Source organism: Lagenorhynchus albirostris, chromosome 13, assembly GCF_949774975.1.
Source record: "Lagenorhynchus albirostris chromosome 13, mLagAlb1.1, whole genome shotgun sequence".
Classification (NCBI taxonomy): domain Eukaryota; kingdom Metazoa; phylum Chordata; class Mammalia; order Artiodactyla; family Delphinidae; genus Lagenorhynchus; species Lagenorhynchus albirostris.
In genome coordinates, this window is record NC_083107.1 from 82,438,713 (window position 1) to 82,454,895 (window position 16,183).

General features: G+C 38.8%; 1 protein-coding gene across 7 annotated transcripts in view; it reads right to left on the reverse strand.

The window, feature by feature from the left end:
* The window catches only part of TAF1B (TATA-box binding protein associated factor, RNA polymerase I subunit B), a 64,959-nt gene that overhangs the window by 31,945 nt on the left and 16,831 nt on the right, over positions 1-16,183 (reverse strand). For 6 of the 7 annotated variants that reach the window (XR_009544106.1, XM_060169211.1, XM_060169210.1 and 3 more), the window contains exons 7-8: positions 14,997-15,153; positions 5,071-5,170 (exon numbers count right to left, since the gene is read on the reverse strand). Coding sequence is in view for 6 of the 7 variants with exons in the window: in XM_060169211.1 (XP_060025194.1) it covers positions 5,071-5,170; positions 14,997-15,153 (257 nt within the window). In the remaining variant the exon portion in view is untranslated. Of the gene's footprint in view, positions 1-1,311; positions 1,475-5,070; positions 5,171-14,996; positions 15,154-16,183 lie in introns of those variants that run through there. The other variant, XM_060169212.1, reaches the window with a different exon arrangement.

Consider the following 16,183-nt stretch of genomic DNA (forward strand, 5'->3'; position numbering starts at 1 on the left):
ACAGGAGGCAGTTATTCGTTTTGGCCCCAGGATCAGAGCTGGGAAAAACCTATCTGAGTCCTCCTTCTTAAGATGTGCCTGTCCTCCAAATATTCTGCTGACTGTGGAATACCTATGTTCAAATTTCACATATCTGTACTAAAGGAGGTTACAAGCTGGTATCCAAAGAGTAGACAATCCCCAAATAATTTTGATTCGATTTTGGCAGGGTTACGTGATCATTTCTGTAGCAGGCTAACCTTTGTCATTATTCAGTTTTCCTTAGATGAGTATAAACCTTGGTTCTCATTCCTTCTCTTGGGAAGCAGAGGTAGGGGGAGAAGTGGACTGAGCATGCTGGGTACTAGGGGTGGGCACTGGCAAGGGATCAAACTAAATCACAGATAATTCACATGAAATCACTGGTTTCACTCAGCAAACAGGAGGTATGATTCTCCTAAAACAAATATCATCAATGTAGCCTCAAACATACATTTTCTGACTAGAGTAATTTACTATTGGTTTCAGTATACTGGTGAACAGTACAAATAACTGATAAGATTATTTATCTCACACACTGGTTTTCATGAGTGATACTGACACACCCATAACTCAGCTTTTTAAATGTCCTTGCTTATAAGCAGAAGTTATATCCCTTACACATTTACCACTAAAATATCAGTGGAATGCTTTTTAATTTTCTCAGTCAAATGCCACTACTGAATAGCCTCTGGGTATATTATGTAATAAATACAAAAGAAGCAGTCTGGATGTTTACTACTTAGGTGGAAAAAAATCCCCAACAAATCTATTTGAAATCTTCTCTAAATAAAGCATTTAAACTAATTCTGTTTTTCAGCTATTTCAAATCATTTAACCAATAAACACAGAGTTCTTACCATGTATACATAATGATTATATATTAGGTCTTATGTATGATAAAATAGAAGCATTACACATGATCCCTACTCTCAGAGTAGTTAGGGATGCAAGAAATATACAAACAAACCCGACTGTTACATCTACCAGTGTACTCCTTCTCTAGTCCCCCCTCTGTGCCTCCCCTTCCAGAGGTAACTAGTATCCTGAATTATGCTTACCATAAACTTATTTTTTTAAAAATAGTTTTATCACGCACATAAATATATTTATGTAAATATATTTAGCTTAACTTCTTTTGTGAGCTTAACAAAAGTGATTTCATATGTATGTAGCTTCCTAAGTCTTGCCTTTTACACTAAACAGAATATTTCTTAGAGTCATTCCTGTTGCTTGTGGCTGTAGTTGATTCATTTTCATAGTTGTTTAATATACCATGTCTGATTATATCACATTTTATCCATTTTCCTTGATAGACATTCAGATTGTTTTCAGTTTTGTTTGTTTTGTTTTTTCATTACCTAGCTGCCTTCTTTAGCCTTTAATCCCCAAACACAAAACTCCATCAATAGAAAACTAGTCAGGTAAATTGTGGCATATCTATACTGTGCAGCTCCTAGAAAAATAAAAAGTTAATAAGTAAATTGCAGTTATATAAGAGAATATCCCTACTCTTAGAAAATATACACTAAAATATTTAGGGATGATGGGCCATGATAAATGTAACTTACCCTCAATGATTCAGAAATAGAATTACATAGATAGATACATAGATAGGGAAGAACAGCACAAAGGATAAAATAAAATATTAACAATAGTTGAATCTGGGTAAAGGATATATTTTTATTTTTGCAGCTTTTCTACAAATCTAAAATTATTCCAAAATAAAAAGTTTATTTAAAAAAAAGCTAAGATACAAGTGAAAAAGGTAAAGTACAATAGTTACTGTTACCAAGACATAATCTCATATATTTTTATGCTTATACTTTCTATCAAAATCTCTACAAGAAATCACTCCCCTATTTTACATAGCCCTGTCCCCTCAACTCAAGATTAATTTAAAAATAGTCAACAAAAGAGATTATTACTAGGCAGGTATTTCAAAACACTCAGCTAAAAAGCATCTGAATATTGACTCTATTTCTAAATGTCTAAAAATGAGTATTTAGAACAATTCTGTTTCTGCCCTTAAAGGATTAACTACAATGGGAAACTACTACGGGAATTTACTTCCCATGATAAACAGAGAACTGGAAAAAATATATGAAACAACAGTTTTAGGCATCGGGTAACAGGAGGCACAGGACTATATAATCGCTGAGAGAAGAGAAACAAATGGCCCCAGATTACTGCCTGGAGGCAGTCTCCAAGCTGTAGTGCAGGGAGCAGGGAGTGAAACAGGGCCCAGTGGTCTTGCTGAGTTAAACAGAGAGAGATTAGAGTTCCTGTTAGCTGAGGTGGCTATAATTTGCAGGCAGAGTACCAATGAGGATAAAACTGCAGAGAGAGAACTCTGGAGGTCTGCAAAGGGGTCCTGTCCTCTCAAGTCTTTGGCTGAGTACCAATCTGTGCATGTGTGAGAAAAAACCTGAGGCCAGGGGAGAAAAAAAAAATCACTGGATTTTTCCAATGAATGCAAACAATTCTCAGAGTTTGCATAAGGCCCCAGCTGGAGTGGAGAGACTTCACAATACTGGGGGCTCTGGGTAGAGTCTCCCAAAGGGACATGCCTTAGTAGTGGGGCTTCCTTAGCCTCACAATATAGGCTCTGGAACAGCCATTAAAAGAACAAGCTTCTAAATGATCAAACTGATATCTAAGTTACCTAATCATACACCAGAACAAAAATCCATCAGCAACACAAAATTCACACTGTCTGCATCCAATCAAAATTACCAGGAATGCAAAGCAGGAAAATATGGCACATAATCAGGAGACAAATCAATCAATAGAAACAGACCCAGAAATAACTGAGATAACAGAATTAGTAGACGATAGCCTTAGAGCAACTACTGTAAATATTGTCAATAAACTGGAGGATGTAAAAGAAAACATAATGAAGGAAACGAAAAAGATGAGACTAACATGGAACTTCTAGAAATGAAAAATACAGAATCTGAAATGAAAAAATTACTAGATGGGTTTAACAGCAAATTAGACATTCAAGAAGTAAAGATCAGTGAATCTGAAGATATCATCGTAGAAACTATCCAAAACAAAACACACTGAGGAAAAGAAAAAGAACAGAAGCCTTAGTGAGCTGTGGTCTAACATGTAGTTGGAAGGAAGGAAGGAGAGAAGGAAGGAAGAGATGGGAAGAGAAAGGAAGGGAAGGGAAGGGAAGAGAAAGGAAGGGAAGGGAAGAGAAGAGAAGAGAAATCAGACAGTCCTGTAGAAAGAAACATTTTTAAAGTGCTGAAGGAAAAGTACAAACCCAGAATTCAATACTAGTGAAATGTTTTTTCAAAAATGAAGGCAAAACAAAGACATTTTTAGACCAAAAAGTGCCAAAAGAATTCACTGCCAACAGATCTGTACTATAAGAAATGTTACAGGACATTTTCAGACAGGACGAGTGCCAGAAATGGCAAAAGGTGGGTAAATATGAAGTAGTTCTTCCCATTTTAATTTCTTAAAAAGATAAACAACTTTTTAAAGCAAAAATAATTCCAACGCATTGTGGAATATCTAACAGGTAAAGATAAAATGTTTAACACTAAGGGATGGGAGGAGGGAAGTGGAAGTATATATATTCTTGTAAGGGTCTTACACTATACATGTACTGGTATATTATTGAGGCAGACTGTGGTAAGTTAAAGATGAATTTTATAAACTCTAGAACAACCTCTTAAAAAAATAGAGGTATGGTTAATAAATCAATAGTAGAGATAAAGTGGAATCATAAAAAAAATCTTAATTCAAAAAAGGCAGAAAAAGAAGAAACAAGAAATTAAGACTAGATGGGACAAATAATAGTAAGATGGTACAAAAACAGAACAAAAGACCATACAATGAGTAAAAGGCCTAAAGCACTGTAGTTCCAAGTCTGAGACTACCATCTGCATGACCTTGGCAAATCATTCTACCTGTCTGAGGTGTTTACTCACATGTAAAATTGGGAAGATGGTGAACCATACTCATGCAGGGGTTTAGTAAGGATCCTAAATGTCTCTTGAATTAAACTGAAAACAATGTGAAGGTTGTGAAGGTTAGGAAAGCCTATGAAAATAATTCCTTAAGTGGGTAAATGGAGGATAATATTTAATATTAATATTTAGTACACTGAAAACCTTCTGATGAAGAGCACAGGGAAAATAACCTTTGAGTACTATAAATAGTGATAAAGACTCATAATTAAAAGGACAGAAGCGCTGCCATTGGAGACAGCTGAAAAGAGATCTAGAAGAAGACTAACACAAGCAAAGGACTTAAAATAGTGCCTCTTGAGGGACTTCCCTGGTGGACCAGTGGTAAAGAATCCACCTTCCAATGCAGGGGATGCGGGTCTGATCCCTGTTCAGTGAACTAAGATCCCACATGCTGCGGGGCAACTAAGCCCATGCGCTGCAACTACTGAGGTCATGCGCCTCAACCAGAGAGCCCACGTGCCACAAACTACACAGCCCACGCACCCTGGAGCCTGCGCCACAACTAGAGAGAGAAAACCCACACGCCACAATTAGAGAGAAGCCTGCGTGCCGCAACAAAAGATCCCGTATGCCTCAATGAAGATCCTACGTGCCACAACTAAGACCTGACGCAGCCAAAAATTTAAAAATAAATAAATAAATATATTAAAAAAATATATGCCTCTTGAAACAACATAATAACTTTCACCTCTTCTCTCCAAAGCAACATAGTGTGCAAATAACAACAAAAAATACTGTTTTTTAAATTTGAAATTACCTAATGGTCTCTATATAAAACTTTTAGTCTCAACACTACACCTATTTGCAATGCACACACCTAACATTATAGCTGTATTTTGAGGATTGCGTAACCTAAAGGATTAGATGTAGCCACATAAGGAAAACAAAAAATAACAATTCTACTCTTCATTAAATTATGACTAATGTCCATATTTGAATAGAACAAAAACTCGATGACATTTTTTAAAACTCCAACACCAAATAAGTCAGGAGAGGAATATAAATCACCAAATTACTCTTGTGTCTTATAAGTGACTACGAAGTAAAAAAGAAAATAACATACCTCTATAGCAAAGATTCCTTTGTCACGCCCATATAATTTCATCTCTTCTGGAAAATGCTGAAAAGCATTTATATAAGGAATATGTTCCTCTTCAACGAATCTATATTTTTAAAAAGAGCTTCAGTAAAAGATATGTACTGATTTGGCAAAGTAAACAAAAGAGGTAAAAATGTATTTCAAAGACAAGGTAAGAATCAGTTGAGTATACAGTATATCCTACATATATGTAAGGATAATTAATCTGAAAATATCTATTATTCTCTGTACCCCTGTGTGGAGAAAACATTTAGTTGATTAATAATCTCTTAAGTTTCTGCACAAATAGACAAAATATTTCCAAAAGGTGTGTTTATCTAATTTGTCAATTTACCACCAGGCTTGCAGACATGGCATTCTTTCCTCCTATTCCTAGTTCCTCTCACATGATTAGCTCCTACTAATCTCTTAAATCACTTCTTCAGCGGGACCTTCCCTGATCCCTGTTTTCCTTGTTAGAATACCTCCTTGCCCACCATTCAGTCTCCAGTACCTATGACAGTGCACGGTAGGTGCCTGTCACTGGAAGAACAATTAAACAAAGGAACATTTGTTCACCACTCCATCTCAATGTCTGGTACATAATAGCTGATCAAATATTTTGAGTAAATTATCGAGTTTAAAGAAACTAGCACATATATATAAATAAACACTCATACATACTTACCTACAATTCATTCATTCGTTCAACAGAAATTTATTGAGTACTATATACCCAACACTATTCTAGGCTGGGGGATACAGCAGGGAACGAAACAGTAAAATATTCTTGTTCCCATGGAATTTACATTCTAATGAAAAGAGAAAGATGAGAAAACAAATAAGTGAAATTTATAGTATGTCAGATAGGAAAAAATGGTAAGAAGAAAAATAAAGTAGAGAATAGAGAAAGAGGGATGGGCACAGACTAACAGCATCCCATATACCCTCCGAACCAACAAACCACTACTCCAGGCACGTCCCCTGGAAACACTGTCTCTGTTTATAATATTATTATACTTTTCAAAAGTTTCAATCTGTGACAGACTGGAAATTTAACAAATTGGTTCTTCATTACAGGTAATTTAAGAAGCACTGCATTAGAGGAAAGTTGTCTCTACCTGTAAAACATATCCTGAACCCCTTCACCTCATTCCATTTCTATTACCACCACCCTAACCCAAGCCACTACCCTCTTGCTTTAAGTACAGAAAAGATCACCCGGTCTCCCTGCTTCCACCTGTGCCTACCTAGAATCCACTTTCCTCACAGTTGCCTGAGTGATCTTGAAAACATTAATCAGATTATGTGTCTCCTGCTAAAATCTTCCAGTGGCTTACTATCACACTTAAAGCCAAACTCCCAGTGGGAATGGGGTTTCCTTTTGGAGTGATGAATATATCCTGGAAATAGAGGTGATGGTTGCACAACCTTGTGAATATGCTGAAAACCACTGACTTGTACACTTTAAAAGGGTGAGTTGTATTGTATATGAACTATACCTCCAAAAAAAAAAAAATCCAAACTCCTAACTTGGCTTACAAAGACCTACATCTGGCCCCTGTTTATTATCTCCCTGTCCACATCTTCCTACTCCTCCTTCAAGTTCTTACTCCCATCACTTCAGCCTCCTCTGCTCCTTGATCACACAGAGCTTGAAACTGCGTTAGAGCCTGGCACTAGCAGCCTCCCTCTACCTGGAATGCGAGTCCTTCAGATATTCAGCTGCTGGCTCTATTTTCAGTCAGAGTGCGGCTTAAACTCCACCTTCTCAGTGAGGCCTTCCCTAATAACCCATCTAAAGTAGCCATCTGGTCATTCTCTATCACATCATCCTACTTCTTTTTTTTTTTTTTTTTTGCGGTACGCGGGCGTCTCACTGTTGTGGCCTCTCCCGTTGCGGAGCACAGGCTCCGGACGCGCAGGCTCAGCGGCCATGGCTCACGGGCCCAGCCACTCCATGGCATGTGGGATCTTCCCGGACCGGGGCAAGAACCCGCGTCCCCTGCATCGGCAGGCGGACTCCCAACCACTGCGCCACCAGGGAAGCCCCATCATCCTATTTCAATCTCCTGAACAGCACTTCACTGTCTGATCATTTTTTAATTTATTTGTGTATTTGCTCATCTAGTCTTAAACGTCACGAGAGCCGGGACTTGATCTATATATGGTTCACAACTGTATTTCAGGCGTCTAGACTCTAGAACAACACCTGTGTATAGTAGGTATTCAATGAATATTTGTGGAACAAATACATGTTAGCTATTTTTATTTATTATCATTGTTATTGTTAGGGAGGTAGGGTTCTTTAAAGGCTATACAAGGGCTATGAATTTATCCTAAGGACTGTGGATGCTGCTAAAGGATCTAAACAGGGAAGTGACATGCAGGATCAGTATAAATGTATGGGTACTGGGGCCAGGCAAATAACGTATTCCCTTCAAATCAATGTGCTTTAAGTAGTTTTTCAATAGTAGTTCTCCAACTTTAGCATCCATTAGAATCCCCTGGAGGGCTTATTAAAGCAGAGACTACCAGGCCCTGTCCCCAGAGTTTCTGATCCAGAAGGTTAGAATGGGTCCAAGAATTTACATTTCTAACAAATCACTGGGTGACGCTGACGCGGTTGTTCGGGGGCCACACTTTGATTTAGAGCTCTTTTCCAAGAAAAGCAGAGAAAAGCAGAGAAAGGGGATCAGTGGTGAAGTCTCTTTTCCTACTGCTCCAAGCAGTTAAACTGGGTCCCAAATTTGTATGTCCCACAGGGCAAAATAGAAGCCCTCCAGCTAACTAGATCTAATCTCCTTGAAGGGAATTCCCCTTGGAGGCGGAAGGGAGGAAAGAGGGAGGAAAGGAAAGAGGGAGACAGAGGGCTGGGGAGAGAGGCAGAAGGAGAGGGGGGAGAGAGAGAGACAGATAGACAAAGGTGCAGGATCTTATCCCATCCTTCCAACCACATACAATATTCTCCCTGAGAAGAATTTTCGGGCAGATATTACTTTCTCCAACTTGTGAGATTTCTAGGAGAGTTGCATTACCCCCTTACAGACGGCCCTGCGTAGGATGGCTAACCCTGTTATCCAGCTCCAGTGACATGATTAGACTGCTGTTTCTATTAAGATCCCTCTGGTTTTCAGGAGGAAATGGACAGGAGTGGCACAAGACTCACTTGGAAGGCTGCTAAGTAACCCAGGTGAAGAGAGAGGGAATCAGGGAAAAATCGTTTGAGAGTTATTTTGGAAGTATAATTGAGAGGACATAATGATTAACTCTATTAACTATATGTAGAGAGAGGAAGGAGTCAAGGATGAGCCTCAGGTGGCTGTATGGGACGCAACATGGCGCAGGTATTTACGAAGAAAGGAAACACTAGAGGAGGAGCTGGAGTGAGGAGAGAGATGATGAAGGAGTGCCCAGAAGGCAGGTGAATATATGAACATATGGGTCTGGCCCTCAGTAGACAAGTCTGGGCTGGAAATCCAGATTTGAGAATCATCATCGTATAGATGGTAATTAAAGCCTTGGGAAAGGATGAGATCACCCAATGAGGGCATACAGAACAAGATGAGGTTTATAGTTATTTATTTTATTTTTGGCTGTCTTCACTGTTGGGTCTTCACTGCTGTGCATGGGCTTTCTCTAGTTGAGGTGAGCAGCGGCTACTCTTCGTTGCAGTGTGCAGGTTTCTCATTGTCGCGGCTTCTCTTGTTGCAGAGCACGGGCTCTAGGCACGCAGGCTTCAGGAGCTGTGGCACGTGGGCTCAGTAGTTGTGGCTTGCAGGCTTTAGAGCTCAGGCTCAGTAGTTGTGGCACGTGGGCTTAGCTGCTCCGTGGCATGTGGGATCTTCCTGGGCCAGGGCTTGAACCCGTGTCCCTTGCACTGGCAGGCAGATTCTTAACCGCTGCGCCACCAGGGAAGCCCCGAGGTTTTTAGCTTAACAGTAAAATCCACTGAATCATGGACTCTCTGCATGTACTGCTTTTTGTGTTTTCTTTTAAACATCTTTATTGGAGTATAATTGCTTTACAATGGTGTGTTAGTTTCTGCTGTATAACAAAGTGAATCAGCTATACTTACACATATAAGCCCATACCCCCTCCCTCTTGCATTTTCCTCCCACTCTCCCTATCTCACCCCTCTAGGTGGTCACAAAGCACGAGCTGATCTCCCTGTGCTATGCGGCTGCTTCCCACTAGCTATCTATTTTACATTTGGTACTGTGTGTGTGTATATATATATATATATGTCCATGCCACTCTCTCACTTCGTCCCAGCTTACCCTTCCCCCTCCCCGTGGCTTCAAGTCCATTCTCTACGTCTGCGTCTTTATTCCTCTCCAGCCCCTAGGTTCTTCAGAACCTTTTTTTAAAAATATATATTCCATATATATGTGTTAGCATACGGTATTTGTTTTTCTCTTTCTGACTTACTTCACTCTGTATGACAGACTCTAGGTCCATCCACCTCACTACAAATAACTCAATTTCGTTTGTTTTTATGACTGAATAATAGTCCATTGTATATATGTGCCACATCTTCCTTATCCATTCATCTGTCGATGGACACTTAGGTTGCTTCCATGTCCTGGATATTGTAAACAGTGCAGCAATGAACATTGTGGTACATGACTCTTTTTGAATTATGGTTTTCTCAGGGTGTAAGACCAGTAGTGGGACTGCTGAGTCATATAGTAGTTCTGTTTTTACTTTTTTAAGGAAACTCCATACTGCTCTCCATAGTGGCTGTATCAATTTACTTTCCCACCAACAGTGCAGGAGGGTTCCCATTTCTCCATACCCTATCCAGCATTTATTGTTTGTAGATTTTTTGATGATGGCCATTCTGACTGGTGTGAGATGATATCTCATTGTAGTTTTGATTTGCGTTTCTCTAATGATTAGTGATGTTGAGCATCCTTTCATGTGTTTGTTGGCAGTCTGTATATCTTCTTCGGAGAAATGTCTATTTAGGTCTTCTGCCCATTTTTGGATTGGGTTGTTTGTTTTTTTGATATTGAGCTGCATGAGCTGCTTGTATATTTTGGAGATTAATCCTCTGTCAGTTGCTTCATTTGCAAATATTTTCTCTCATTCTGAGGGTTGTCTTTTCGTCTTGTTTACGGTTTCCTTTGCTGTGCAAAAGCTTTTATGTTTCATTAGGTCCCATTTGTTTATTTTTGTTTTTATTTCCATTTCTCTAGGGGGTGGGTCAAAAAGGATCTTGCTGTGATGTATGTCAAAGAGTGTTCTGCCTATGTTTTCCTCTAAGAGTTTTATAGTGTCTGGCCTTACATTTAGGTCTTTAATCCATTTTGAGTTTACTTTTGTGTATGGTGTTAGGGAGTGTGCTAATTTCATTCTTTTACATGTAGTTGTCCAGTTTTCCCAGCACCACTTATTGAAGAGGCTGTCTTTTCTCCACTGTATATTCTTCCCTCCTTTATCAAAGATAAGGTGACCATATGTGTGTGGGTTTATTTCTGAGCTTCCTATCCTGTGCCATTGATCTATATGTCTGTTTTTGTGCCTGTACCACACTGTCTTGATAACTGTAGCTTTGTAGTATAGTCTGAAGTCTGGGAGCCTGATTCCTTCAGCTCCATTTTTCTTTCTCAAGACTGCTTTGGCTATTTGGGGTCTTTTGTGTTTCCATGCAAATTGTGAATTTTTTTGTTCTAGTTCTGGGAAAAATGCTATTGGTAGTTTGATAGGGATTGCATTGAATCTGTAGATTGCTTTGGGTAGTATAATCATTTCCACAATGTTGATTCTTCCAATCCAAGAACATGGTACATCTCTCCGTCTGTTTGTATCATCTTTAATTTCTTTCATCAGTGTCTTATAGTTTTCTGCATACAGGTCTTTTGTCTCCTTAGGTAGGTTTATTCCTAGGTATTTTATTCTTTTTGTTGCAATGGTAAATGCGAGTGTTTCCTTAATTTCTCTTTCAGACTTTTCATCATTTGTGTATAGGAATGCAAGAGATTTCTGTGCATTAATTTTGTATCCTGCTACTTTATCAAATTCATTGATGAGCTCCAGTAGTTTTCTGGTAGCATCTTTAGGATTCTCTATGTATAGTATCATGTCATCTGCAAACAGTGACAGTTTTACTTCTTCTTTTCTGATTTGGATTCCTTTTCTTTTTCTTCTCTGATTGCTGTGGCTAAAACTTCCAAAACTATGTTGAATAATAGTGGTGAGAGTGGTCAACCTTGTCTTGTTCCTGATCTTAGTGGAAATGGTTTCAGTTTTTCACCACTGAGAACACTGCTGGCTGTGGGTTTGTCATATATGGCCTTTATTATGTTGAGGAAAGTTCCCTCTATGCCTACTTTCTGGAGTGTTTTTATCATAAATGGGTGTTGAATTCTGTCAAAAGCTTTTTCTGCATCGATTGAGATTATCACATGGTTTATATCCTTCAATTTGTTAATATGGTGTATCACATTGATTGATTTGCGTATAATGAAGAATCCTTGCATTCCTGGGATAAACCCCACTTGATCATGGTGTATGATCCTTTAATGAGCTGCTGGATTGTTTGCTAGTATTTTGTTGAGGATTTTTGCATCTATGGTCATCAGTGATATTGGCCTGTAGTTTTCCGTTTTTGTAACATCTTTGTCTGGGTGTGGTATCAGGGTGATGATGTCCCCATAGAATGAGTTTGGGAGTATTCCTCCCTCTGCTGTATTTTGGAAGAGTTTGAGAAAGATAGGTGTTAGCTCTTCTCTAAATGTTTGATAGAATTCGCCTGTGAAGCCATCTGGTCCTGGGCTTTTGTTTGTTGGAAGACTTTTTTTGTTGTTGTTGTTGGAAGACTTTTAATCATAGTTTCAATTTCAGTGCTTGTGATTGGTCTGTTTATATCTTCTATTTCTTCCTGGTTCAGTCTCAGAAGGTTGTGCTTTTCTAAGAATGTGTCCATTTCTTCCAGGTTGTCCATTTCATTGGCATATAGTTGCCTGTAGTAATCTCTCACGGTGCTTTGTATTTCTGCAGTGTCAGTTGTTACTTCTCGTTTTTCATTTCTAATTGATTTGAGTCTTCTCCCTTTTTCTTGAGTCTGGCTAATGGTTTATCAATTTTGTTTACCTTCTCAAAGAACCAGCTTTTAGTTTTATTGATCTTTGCTATCATTTCCTTCATTTCTTTTTCAGTTATTTCTGATCTGAGCTTTATGATTTCTTTCCTTCTGCTAACTTTGGGTTTTGTTTGTTCTTCTTTCTCTAATTGCTTTAGGTGTAAGGTTAGGTTGTTTGAGATTTTTCTTGTTTCTTGAGGTAGGATTGTACTGCTATAAACTTCCCTCTTAGAACTGCTTTTGCTGCATCTCATAGGTTTTGGGTCATTGTGTTTTCATTGTCATTTGCTTCTAGGTATTTTTTGATTTCCTCTTTGATTTCTTCACTGATCTCTTGGTTATTTAGTAGCGTATTGTTTGGCCTCCATGTGTTTGTATGTTTTACAGTTTTTTTCCTGTAATTGATATCTCGTCTCAGAGCGCTGTGGTCAGAAAAGATACTTGATACAACTTCAGTTTTCTTAAATTTACCAAGGCTTGATTTGCAACCCAAGACATGATCTATCCTGGAGAATGTTCCACGAGCATTTGAGAAGAAAGTGTATTCTGTTGTTTTTGGAGTGAATGTCCTGTAACTATCCATTAAGTCCATCTTCTTTAATGTGTCATTTAAAGCTTGTGTTTCCTTATTTATTTTCATTGTGGATGATCTGTCCATTGGTTAAAGTCCCCTACTATGACTGTGTTACTGTCAATTTCCCCTTTTATGGCTGTTAGCATTTGCCTTATGCATTGAGGTCCTCCTATGTTGGGTACATAAGTACTTACAAATTGTTATACTTCTTCTTGGATTGATCCCTTTATCATTATGTAGTGTCCTTCTTTGTGTCTTGTAATAGTCTTTATTTTAAAGTCTATTTTGTCTGATATGAGAATTGCTACTCCAGCTTCCTTCTGATTTCCATTTGCATGGAATATCTTTTTCCACCCCCTCACTTTCAGTCTGTATGTGTCCCTAGGTCTGAAGTGGGTCTCTTGTAGACAGCATATATACGGGTCCTGTTTTTGTATCCATTCAGCCAGCCTATGTCTTTTGGTTGGAGCATATTTACATTTAAGGTAGTTATCAATATGTATGTTCCTATTACCATTTTCTTAATTGTTTTGGGTTTGTTATTGTAAGTCTTTCCCTTGTGTTTCCTGCCTAGAGACGTTCCTTTAGCATTTGTTGTAGAGCTGGTTTGGTAGTGCTGAATTCTCTTACCTTTTGCTTGTCTGTAAAGGTTTTTTTTTTTTTTTTTTGCGGTACGTGGGCCTCTCACTGTTGTGGCCTCTCCCGTTGTGGAGCACAGGCTCTGGATGTACAGGCTCATCGGCCATGGCTCACGGGCCTAGCCACTCCGCAGCATGTGGGATCTTCCCGGACCGGGGCACGAACCCGTGTCCCCTGCATCGGCAGGCGGACTCTCAACCATTGCGCCACCAGGAAAGCCCGTCTGTAAAGGTTTTAATTTCTCTGTCGAACCTGAATGAGATCCTTGCTGGGTAGAGTAATCTTGGTTACAGGTTTTTCCCTTTCATCGCTTTAAATATGTCCTGCCACTCCCTTCTGGCTTGCAGAGTTTCTGCTGAAAGATCAGCTGTTAACCTTATGGGGATTCCCTTGTATGTAATTTGTTGCTTTTCCCTCGCTGCTTTTAGTATTTTTTCTCTGTATTTAAGTTTTGACAGTTTGATTAATGTGTCTTGGCGTCTTTCTCCTTGGATTTATCCTGTATGGGACTCTCTGCGCTTCCTGGACATAACTGACTATTTCCTTTTCCGTATTAGGGAAGTTTTCAACTTGCATGTACTGTTAATCACATCTGAGAAAAGCCTTGTTATTTGGTTGATGTGGCCAAATTCAAAGGCACTATCCTCATTTACCAGAGGCATTTTATTTAATCAAAGGGCCTAGTGCCTATGATGATGATGAAGAAAACATAAACAACAATAACCAGCATTGAGTTCTTATTACGTGCCAGGCACTGTGTGCTTTTCATGTAGTACTAATTATTGAAAGTAGTCTCAAACCCTCTGAGGTAGATATTCTTATTAGCCTCATTTTACCAATGAAGAAACAGAGGCAGAGAGAAATTAAATAACTTACTCAAGGTCCTATAACACATAAGTGGCAGAGCCAGGATTTGAACCCAGGAGTCTGGTTCTAAATCTGTGCTCTTAAAATCACTCTACACACTACAAAAAACTCAAATGTTATTATTTAGAACACATATTAAGCAAGGGAAAATTAACGCATTAATGATTTTGGCACATCTTCTATTTAATGAGAAATTCTTACACAGAACGCCATAATTTATTCATTAACTATAAAACGTGGCAGATTACCTTGAAAAATGTAAATGCTGACTATCTACATAACAGGTTCTTTTAATAGCTTTGTTTTTAATTTTGGCTTATAAACGCAACCTATATTTTAGCTCTTAACAATACCAATGTATGCTTTTGTGTAACTACTACTAACATTTGCCAATGTAAAGGTCATCTGTTCATCTTCTCTGTCAAAAATGAAAAACACTTAATACTACTACTCAGTTAATTAAATGTCAGTTTTCATCTTCAAAGCACTTTACTCACATTAGATAATTAATTTTCTAATACCTCATTGTAAGATAAATAGTATTATTTCCACTACATAAATAAGGAAACCACGGAGATGCATTATTAGCCCAAGGAGAATTAAATTTCAGAGTTAGAATTCAGACTGCCCAATCTTTCCCTTCCTTAATTTAAGCCTCCTTGTAAAATCCAAAATACCCAAGGTTGTCTCCTAGTGCACACAGATAGTCAGTAGAAGCATCATTATACGAGAGGCCCAGCTTACCTCAGAAGATCCGCAAGAGTGATTGTCTCCCTCTGCCAAAGCAATGACAGGTAGCAGAAAGCTAGCGTCCGTGGCACAGTCATCTTCACAATTCCCTTCTCCTTTCGCAGTGAATACTCAACTCCGTCAAGAGATCCAGAACAGACAGATGCTGTTTCTAAAAGGACAAAGGGAGATTTTTAAAAGCACAAGCAACTATTTTGGACAACAAACAAGAAACCAGCAAAATCCAAAGAGGTATTTTAAATATCTTTAGGTTACTGATATGATCTTTACAAAGAACAATTTGGCAATAAAGAGCAATAACGATTCAGAAGAAAATTGGCCAAAAAGGTAACTGCTGGTTCTTTGTTGGGAGTCGGATGAGCTGAGATTCCAAGGAGGGATTTGTCTTGTTTGAATTTTTGTATAGTTAACAGGAACAATTTTTCAAATAAATAAAAGGACAAACAATTACAAAGCAAAAAATGTGTAATTCCTTTGAGTCACGCCTCAACTCACGTGTCCCCTTCTCTGAGAGGCTCTCCAAACACTAGCTAAGGCAGCACCCCCTCCCACTCCCATCCTCCAGGCATCCTCCCCCACGGGGCATTATTCCATCCTCAACTCATTCATTCCACAAATACTTATCCACCTCATTCTTTGTGCCACTCTTCTACCTCTGGGGAAATGACAGTGTACAGTCGCTCATCTCTCCTAAAACCTACATACTAGTAGTGACAGACAGTAAATAAACGCCCCCCCACACACACAAAAATTTGCAGACAGTGGTTAAGCACAACACAGATGAATAGCACTGGAGCGGCATACAAAATGATGGAAGGGAAGAGACATGTGCTATTTTACACAGGTGGTCAGAGAAGCCGCTTTGGGGAAGTGACATCTGAGCAGAGACCTGAATGAAATCAGAGAATAAGTCTTAAGGATCTGGAGAGGAACACCAAGTACATTAGCAGAGTCAACCTGAAGGAACATCAAGGAAGCCAGTGTGGCGAGAGCACCACGGGTGAGGGGCAAGTGTTAAGACATGACAGGAGACAGTAAGAAACCATATTGCTAAAGGGCTTTGTTGGTCATGATTTGTACTTTAGATTTTCTTCTAAGTACGTAAGAAGTTTCTGGAGAGTTTTAAACAGAAGAGCTACATGATCTCATTTATGGTTTTAAAAGGTTCCCCTGGCTGCTAT